Raw genomic sequence first — 9,544 nt, 5'->3', positions numbered from 1 at the left:
TGGCCTATCAGAAATGCTCTTTTATACTCTCAAAGCCGATTCCACTAATTTGCCAAATTCATTCCAGCCTGCAGCTGTTACAACTGACCTGATTTCTTCCCTTAACCCATTTTTCAAACCATCTGCATTTATCAATTTCGTTGCATACCAGAAGTTGGGCATATTTTGAAAGTTCAATAAATTTCACCTGATATTCTGTAATAGTCATCTGGCCTTGTATTAGTTTTAGAAATTCCTCCTGCTTTGCATCTTTATAGGACTGAGGGTAATAGGCATCGTAAAAGATACGAAGAAAATCTGTCCAAGTAATGATGGAAGGGTCTAGATATGCGCTCCGTACCGACTGCCACCAATCATACGCACCTTCCTCTAATAAGAAGGTGGCGAAACACAACTTTTGATCGTCTAAGCAACCCATAACGTCAAATACCCTCTCTATCTTTGTCATCCATGCCTGTGCAACTGCAGGATCGACTGTGCCAGTGAACACTTTAGCCCCTAACTTTGTAGCCCTTTCAATACTAAAATCTCTGTCAGTATTACACATAGCATATGCAACGGCAATAGCAATTCTTTCAACAGCAATAGGATCAGTTCCAATCACATTTCCCTGTCCCTGTTGTTCAGGAGGCTGGTGAATTGATTCATCTACTCTCTCGGGCTCTCTCAGTTCATCTCTATCAGGAGCAATGTGAGACTGGGGCAACATATCTTAGAGCTTTCGAGTTTTGGCACCACGAGGCATGACTCACCTACAGTTATGCATGATATGCTAAATATTAGAATGTATGCATGTACAATGCAAACCCATGAACTCTAATGCATGCTCTAATACCAAACTGACACACCCCGTCCCGTGTAACACCATTAGATCCAGACGTGGCATGCGCTGATGATAGATACCAACTAAAAGTTGGACCCACCATCAATGCAGTACAAATACAATAAATCACCTTTTATACATCATTTTTCTAACAAAATTTCGGCATTATCTCTCCTATAAACAGGACTAACCAACCTGTGATCAATTTCACACAAATCCCAAACTATAGTACAGCACAATAAAGATAAGCCGAAATCTCTACTTTTACCAAGAAATACAATGAAATATACATATGGATACATAATACATAGTGAGCCCCATAACTATCTACAAGTAATACAAAATCATATCTAACGTGCTGAAAAATCCACCAAAAATGTACCATCTGACTGGAATCTATAATCTGCCCCTCGGGCTAAGAACTTTCGCCACGGGCCTTTGGCTCCCTCCGTGAACGAAAGTCGGTCTTAAAGACCTTTCATAATCAATTCTAGAACACGGCCAAAACCCCTCTGTGAACTATATGTACACGATCAATACCAATGTCAGGTCAAGACCCTCCGTGTAGGATAGAACACGGCCAAGGCCCCTTTGTGAACTAGAAGAAGTATATAATTATGGGTACTTTTCTGGCCAATCTCAATATTGCATGTCTCACATGCCAAACAAATCCCAATATCACATGTCTTACATACCAAGTCACAAATATGCCATAAATAAACTTTGATATTCCACATATATCATAATAAAAGAGATTTCCATAATAACCATATAATTCGAACACATAATTGCAGATACTTTGACAATATACTTAATTTATAAATATTTTAAAAATATTTATATTTTTCCACTCACAAAACTATGTACGCCAAAATCAATTCGATTGATACGCTGTCCCGATATCCGTATCTTCGTAGGGAAATATAATATAATTTTTAAATCAACAATTAACTAATTTAAGTAATTTCAATAATTAAATAGGCGGTACCCAAACATAACTATTTCACGTTTACGTGATTTTTAATGTCTCTTTAATTACTAAAACTAATTTTTCTTTCATTTTACTTAATTTCATAGTTTATTACACTTAACCCCTTCAATAAAATTAAATTTAACCTAACAATCTAACAACTATAAAATCAAACATAACTTAACAATAAGTAACTTTTTACTTATCTTTCAAAATTGAAAAATTCAAGTCTAATAGGATAGAGCGCTTAATTTCTAATACATTGACGAATTTTTCCCTTTTTTTCCTTCTTTTTCTTCCTCTTTTTTTTCCCCCCTCTTTTTCCTTTCTCTTTTTCTCTTTTTTCTTTCTCTGCACCGTGTTTTTTTTTTGTGTGTGGATGTAGTATGTATGTTAAGGATTTGGTTTACACACATATCTATATATATAATTGCATTGGAAATTGATTGTTTGATAACCGCCTCCCCTTTTTATTTTTATCTTTTTTTTTTTTTTTAAGTTTGACTTTTCTTTGTGAATTGATTAGAGTATTACATTTGGTAACATTTGTTTCGTGCAAAAATCATATTATTGAGCATTCCTAGTATTCCTTTAATTGAAAGGAGTTAGGTCTTTAACATGATCTACATTTACTAGATTTTGCTTGATTTTGAATTTGATTTTGATTTTATTTTTTTCAAATGTATGGATTTCCTCTAATTATCTATTGGTGTTGTGCTGTCATTTACTTGGCAAAATATATTATAAATTAAAACAAAAAAACATTTACACAAAAATTATTCTAAAAAGATCTCTATCAAACAGGATATTTATCCTAATGGAATTGCTCTTTTTTTTCTTTTTTTTCCTTTTTTTTTCCTTTTTTTCCCATTTCCTTTTAATGAGTTGAAATTATCTTTTATACACTGTGAGAAGGTTTTCTAAAATAAAATCTTATAATTTAATACAAATAATTTCTAAAATTTTAAAACAATAATTTTCATATATCAAAAGGAACATTTCCATCTAAATTAAAATATAACCATATTTAAAATTTTTGAAGAACAATTGGAGAAAAATAAAAAAATTCAAATATCCGTTGAAGTATTAAGAATAACACACACACATATATATATTGAAATTGTAGTCAATTTGAATACTTCAATTGTTGTAAAGAAACATAGATTTAGCTTAACTCGATAAAATTTGGGTTCGAGATTATTCATGTTGTTAATTCTCCGTATTTCACTATAGTATTCATTAAAAAGAATTTATTTTATTTTTTTCTAAATTTCAATGACAAGTTTGGTCCACAAATTGTTCAAAACTAGACCCCATAAGAAATACAAGTTGATAATTCTAACTACACACACACACAAAACTTGTGGATCCTAAGAAATGTGGAGGGATAATAAGTGAGCAAAAGTGGAGGTGGGCACTATTCAATTTGTACGATTTTTAAACTATTTTCAAACCAAACCATTTGAAATGGTTTTTAAAAATAAATGGATTAAAATATAAACGAACCAGACCATTTTTCCCCGTTTGGTTTGGTTTAATATCATCATAATTTTAGTGAAATAAAAATGATATATTTTAAACAATTGAAAAAATATTAATTTTCAATACAAACTAAAAATAATAAAGAATTCAACTAAAAAATATAAGCTTCCAAAATTCATTACTTTTGATATAGATAAGAAAAATATTATCATAAATCATTATTTTCCTAAAGAGCAAATACAAGTCGACTAATAAGTAAATTTTTTGAAATTTAAATTCAACTAATAAATCTTAGATTAAATAAATATTTTTATTTTTGGTAAATCCAGAGAACGATTCGGTTTGATTTCAAATAGCTTTTAACTATTGAAATTAAAATCGAATTGTTTCTAAATGATGTTGTCTAGATTGAATTGAAACATTGACTAGTCTATTTGGACTTAAACTAATGATTCAAAATTGTGATTTTGATTTAGTTTGATGGGTTGACAATGCTTTGTTTATTTCGAAGAAAAGTTATGTAAAAGTTATGATGTGTGAATAGTTAGTTATTACGAGTAGTTCTTTGTCCAAAAGATGCAGCGGCATAAATCGTCAAGGGTGCTTCCTCCTATCGCCTGCTATCGAAAGCCTCTTGAATCCTTGATGTAGCTTTATTTAAAAATTAAAAAAATAATAGAATTGCTAGTTTTAGAATCTCGTTGGATAAAAAAATGATTTTTATTAGGGGTGAACATGGTTCGATTTGAACGGTTTGAAACAAATTTTCAAACCAAACCATTTAAAGAGATTTGAAATTTTTTCAAATAAAATCAAACAACTTTAATTTCTAAACCAAACCAATCCAAACTACTTTTTTTAGTTTGATTCGGTTTAAAACCACGGTTTAATAATGGAAAAAAAATTCATATATAATCAAATAAGTTAAGTTATAAATACATAGTCTAAAATTTCATGTCAAATATAAGTTGAATTTTTAAAAAATTACAAATCAAAGTAACCTAAGCATAATCATTATAATGTAACAACATGAAATAAATATTGTAAACTCATAATTAATACTAATGACATCCATCTGCAACGATAATACACAATTTATTTCTTCATAAATATAAAAGTCTTATACATAAATTCATTTATTATAGTCAAATGATATAAAATAACTAATAAAAGAAAATGAATGAAAAAAATTCAAATACAATAGTACTTAACTATTGTGACTTTTTATGAATCATCCAATACTTCTACTCTATCCAAGTATTAGTGAATTGTTTTAAGGGAGTCCGACAACTATTAGAACAAAACAATATAAGTACTAATAAAAACATAGAAAAAATTACAAAAAAATAAAAGAATTTGGATTATCTAATTTGAATTTAGGCAAAATTTGAGAAAATTATTATTAGAAGGAAATAGAATGTGTAAGTTTGAATTAAAACCTATATTTAATATTATAGTTAATTGTAATGGATGATCGATAAATATGATTTAGTAATAGTTGTTCAACATTATACCCAATTTGAAAATTCTACATTTACAATTGTGATGACTGATGGTATTTGGATATGATTTAATTAATTAATTAACTGAGATGTGAAATTGTCGAATTGAATTATCTCTAATATGGATGTATATTTTTAACTGAAATATGTTAAGTTTTAATTGTGTTAAATAAAATTTAAACTAATTTATTTTCAAATTGATTTTGGTAAACGATTTGCAAAAATTGAAATATAAACAAAACTATTTCGAAGCGATTTTGTGCGGTTCAAAATCAAAATGTTGACGAATCTACATGGAACCAAACCAATGATTTCTAAAAAATGGTTTCGGTTCGATTTTGCAATTTGATGATTTCTTTGTTCAGCCCTAATTTTTATGGCCCGCAATAGGATTATCAAAACCCGAAGAGACTCCAGTGACCAAATAAATAAATAAATTGAAACTAGAATAGAAGGGCAAAAGGGTCCGAACAAAAGTTGAAATCAAAAGGCGGGGAACACAGCGCCCCAAAAAAATTGAATTTTCAATTATAGTTCTCACTCTTCGAGTCCCGAGTCATTGCAAAGTGCATCCACTCTGTCCGCTTTCTCGTACCTCTCTCTTATTGTCCTTTTACGCTCAAAAACTTCTATCACTGCACATAATTCAGTTTCTCACTCTCGATTTTCAATCAAACTCACGCCATTTCTTTTCGGTTGTAATAATTTTCTTGGATTTCAGCTCAAATCCCAGGTCAGTTCACTCATTTTTTTGTACTTGTTTGCTGTATTTTATTGTTAATTGCGTGGTTTCGTTCTGATCTATGATGGTCTCTTTTAAAATTTTTAGCTAAACAATGTATTTTTGATCTATTTAAATCTCAATTGCTTGTATGGGATTTTATTTTTTTAACTTGATTGTTGGAATTTTCTGTTAATTGCCGTGGTTTCATTTTGATTTGTGCTCGGCAATCAGAAATAGCGTGTATTGAGTTTACTGTTTTTGATCTTTTGTTCATTTGCCTCCTAGTTGCATTTTTCCCCCGAATTTTAGGTTTTATTATATGTTTTATGCCTTTTTTTTTCTTTTTTTCTTTTTTTCGATCTGCACATTTGCAAGTATTCACTGGATAATCTGGACATATAGCTGATAAATTAGTGCATCTCCTTTAATACTGTAAGAAACAAGCTATTTACTTTTACTGATAAAAAAAGTGTCAAATACATGGAAAAGATCTTCGAGAGCGAGGTCCACAGTTAACATCTCAAGGTGATTTAGGATTTTTAACCAATTAAGGTATCAAAGCTAGTTGGCAACTAAAATTGAATTGAAATAAGTGCATGTTAAAGAAAACTCACAGATTGAAGAATAAGAAGTCAAGAACACTCTACAAACACCAAGAGATCACAAAACACAAGTTTCCCAAGGTATGGCTAAATTTAGCCAATGTCCTCTATGAAGTTCCTGCACCATGCTTTCAAGAATGCGTTCAATTGGATAAGTTTTACAAATGATCTCACCCTTAGAGCTCTCGTGAACCCTCGGAAAACCCCAAGAATCTGTAATGAGTAATATTTTGAACCTCAACACACCATCTACCCTAGACTTACTGGAGAACTGATCAAAAGATTACATGAATGAGTTGTTAATTGCTATTTGTAGTTTCCTCTTAGATTATAGAACGAATATGATTGATCCTAATTAGGACATTAAAAATTATAGGCATAGATAGTTGACTTTTGATATTGGCATGGAATGTAGTTTCTATTGCAAAATAGAGGTGATACACGTATAGGGTGGGGTTCACTGAACCCTCACCAGATCAGATACAAGAGGTGGGGTGGGTGGGACCGTAAGGAGAAAATATTTTCAATTTTGAGCACCTGAAGTCTAGAGTAGTTGCTTGATTTTTTGTTCAATTATGTATGATTCAGTTGTACTTCATGGAGTTCCTAAAGCTTTCAGGTATTTTGTAACTCCTTAAGCCGTTTCTTTTGAGTTGTCAAGTGATGCTCTAACGATATGTCAACCATCATATAAACTAAGCGATTAGGCATGATTCTCATGTATTTTAGGTACTTGCACAGGCAACGATGGAGAATGAGGAGATGAAGACAGATTCATTGTGGTGGTATAGTCACACATCTCCTGAAATTTCAAAACTTGTTGCCGAAGATGTCAAGGGTAAGCATTTAAAACGCATCCAAGAGATAAGAGTTGTGCTACACTTACAAACATGGTTTACAAAGTAGGTTGATAAAATAACATCCACACCAATCATTTCAAAAACAGGTTTTTAAATTATTTGAAATCAATGTCCTGGATTTTACTAACACATCTTTTGTCAACCAAGAATTATTGAAGAGATAAAACTTCTCCTGTCTGATTTCTGGAAAAAATCTGCACGAGATTTCTGAAAATAAATGTGTTTGCACTTGTGCAGAACTTCCTTGCCCCATATCCCGAGGTGTATCTAAACCTAAAATTTTGTAGTAGTAAAATCAATTGTTATATTCTGAAAAGAGAGTCATCATCATCTCTGAACCTAAAATCAATTGTTAATAGGGTTAAGATAAATGCACTCGGTGAATTCTAAGGGATTAACTCTTACGAACAAGGCACATTATTATCATGATCTTAGTGAAATATTGATATACATATATTTCTCTGGCACCCAAAAAAAAAAAAAAAAAAATCACTAACGGACAATCTACACAAGCAAAATATTAAAATTGTTCCCGATTCCCCTATTGCAGTGGTAGATGAGAGTGTCGAAGAAATGCTAAAGTTGATTGGACATAGTGGGGATTATTCCATGGAGAAGGTCGACAGTTATCATCTGAAGCAGGATGAGTTAATTGCTCATGTCAAGGAATTTTCCCGGAGGTACCATTTGCTAGCTGAACGTTACAGTGGGCTAACAGGAGAATTACACAGGTATGTTGAGTCTGGAACCAAAATGGAGAATTCTATACTTACTCCAGATAAGAATCTGGGAATGCAAGAATTTGAAAGGGGTGATTTCACTTGTAATTCTGTAAGCTCTGGAAGAGATACTTCTGATTTATCTCTGAATGATGGCTCTAGATTTATCATGTTATCATCAGATTCTGATTCTGAATCTTACAACTCATCCCCTAATGCCCATTTAAGTCCACTTCCAACTAGAAAAATGCCGGAACATGTGATTTTGAACCTTGAGACTGAGTTTTCAGGGATGGAAGGTGTTGTTGACCCAACAAAGCGTGGCCATGCAATTGACACCCAAAAAGTGGACAGTGGAAGGTACAAAGAGATGTTAAAAAACATCTCAACATATGAAGAACAACTTAGGATTTCTAGCCAAAAACTTAGGTTTCAAGAAGAAGAAATTACCAGAATGAGAAATGAACAAAAAACGAATGAATCACTTTTGGTAAAATTGGCTAGTATGGAAACTCAGCTTGAATTAGCAAAGAATGAGATAAAAATGCATGTGGTTCATATACAAACGGAAAACAGAAAGGTTTCTCAGCTACAAATGCACATAGCTGTATTGGAAGCCGAGATTGAATCAGAGAAAAGCCAGGTTCTTGATTTGCAGGAGAGTATAATAAAGTACAATGCAGATGTAGCAGAACGTGATTATGAGATAAGAAAGCTTAGTGCTGCCCTGCAAGACGCCTCGGAAAATTTTGCTTCAGAGAAAGCTCAGCTTGAGTCTCATATTTCTGATTTGTCAGAACGTTCGACCACCCAAGAAGCAAGGACAGAGGAATGGGAATTGCAGTGTGAATCATTAGTTAATGAGATCAAGCAACATGAAGGCAACAAAAATGAGATGAAAAGAATGCATGAAGCCCAAGAAGTAAGTTGGCAAGATGAGATAGAGAGTATGACATTTGAGCTATATGAGAAAAATGAATGTGTGAACACTATGAATAAAGATCTTGACAGGCTGAAACTGGAGTATGACACTCTCCGGGCTGAGAAAGATGAGCTCAATGCTAAGTTACAGACACTTAGTGCAGAGCTAAGTTCCCGAGAAACTCAAGTTCTAGAAACAGAGTGTCGTCTGCATCAGTTGCATTCCGTAAATGTGCAGCTAAGTGCAGGATTTGAAAATACCAACAAAATAACGGATGAATTAAGATCTAAAGTAGAGGAATTAGGGGAAGAGGTGGAATGGCAGAGAGTCTTGATCTCGGACAGTGCCGAAGAGAAAAGGGAGGCTATACGGCAGCTATGTTTTGCACTGGAGCATTATAGAAATCTGAATGAAGAACTTCGCGGTGCGTATAAGAGGTCTCATAAGTTTGGTATTACTGTCTGAAGCTCAAAAAGTATTCGACAAATATCTCATGATGTTTATTTCTCAAATACTACATAAGCTTTACATCATCTTGGATCTGTATTTTGCCCAGTATTGTAATTCATAGTATTAAATCGGTTTTATGTAAGCTTGACATCATCTTGGATCTGCATTTTGCCGTTAATTTGGTTTTCAGAAAGCATGCTTGTGCTGATTCATTTATGGACCGTTTGGGATGTTAGCACTATATTATTATTTGTTCAGTTGGCTGATGTGTTTTGCGTTAACTGCACTGTACGTCACCCAACTTTGAATGGAGGTGCAACCAGGTCATTTATCTTCAATTTGATGCAATCAAATTTGAAATTACCAAACTCCAATTTACTTGCAAATCTAGTCATTCATCTTCAATTTGGTGCCATCAAGTTAGCCATTTTGAGTTTGCTTGTGGATCTAGTCACTTCATTAGTCCTTATTTGTCTTCCTTCAAAACAAA

General features: G+C 32.5%; 1 protein-coding gene across 2 annotated transcripts; it reads left to right on the top strand.

The window, feature by feature from the left end:
• Positions 1-5,355: 5,355 nt before the first annotated feature.
• On the top strand, positions 5,356-9,270 carry LOC111392672 (protein NETWORKED 4B-like). Of its 2 annotated transcripts, none has more exons than XM_023018052.1 (3): positions 5,356-5,510; positions 6,845-6,941; positions 7,514-9,270. In XM_023018052.1, the coding sequence occupies exons 2-3, from the start codon at positions 6,851-6,853 to the stop codon at positions 9,067-9,069; spliced, it is 1,647 nt and encodes a 548-aa protein (XP_022873820.1). In that variant the 5' UTR covers positions 5,356-5,510; positions 6,845-6,850; the 3' UTR covers positions 9,070-9,270. The 2 variants fall into 2 exon arrangements, with proteins under 2 accessions (XP_022873820.1, XP_022873819.1); XM_023018051.1 differs by having other exon boundaries at positions 6,833-6,941.
• The last annotated feature ends 274 nt before the right edge of the window (positions 9,271-9,544 follow it).

This window comes from Olea europaea, unplaced genomic scaffold (assembly GCF_002742605.1).
Source record: "Olea europaea var. sylvestris unplaced genomic scaffold, O_europaea_v1 scaffold959, whole genome shotgun sequence".
NCBI lineage: Eukaryota > Viridiplantae > Streptophyta > Magnoliopsida > Lamiales > Oleaceae > Olea > Olea europaea.
Note: the sequence above shows the minus strand (reverse complement) of the source record. Positions and strands in the feature narration are given on the sequence as shown.

Coding starts and splice junctions, on each gene's coding strand:
- LOC111392672 (XM_023018052.1), top strand. CDS start 6,851: ATGGAGAATGAGGAGATGAAGACAGATTCATTGTGGTGGTATAGTCAC. Junction 6,942..7,513: donor TGTTGCCGAAGATGTCAAGG/GTAAGCATTTAA, acceptor CCCCTATTGCAG/TGGTAGATGAGAGTGTCGAA.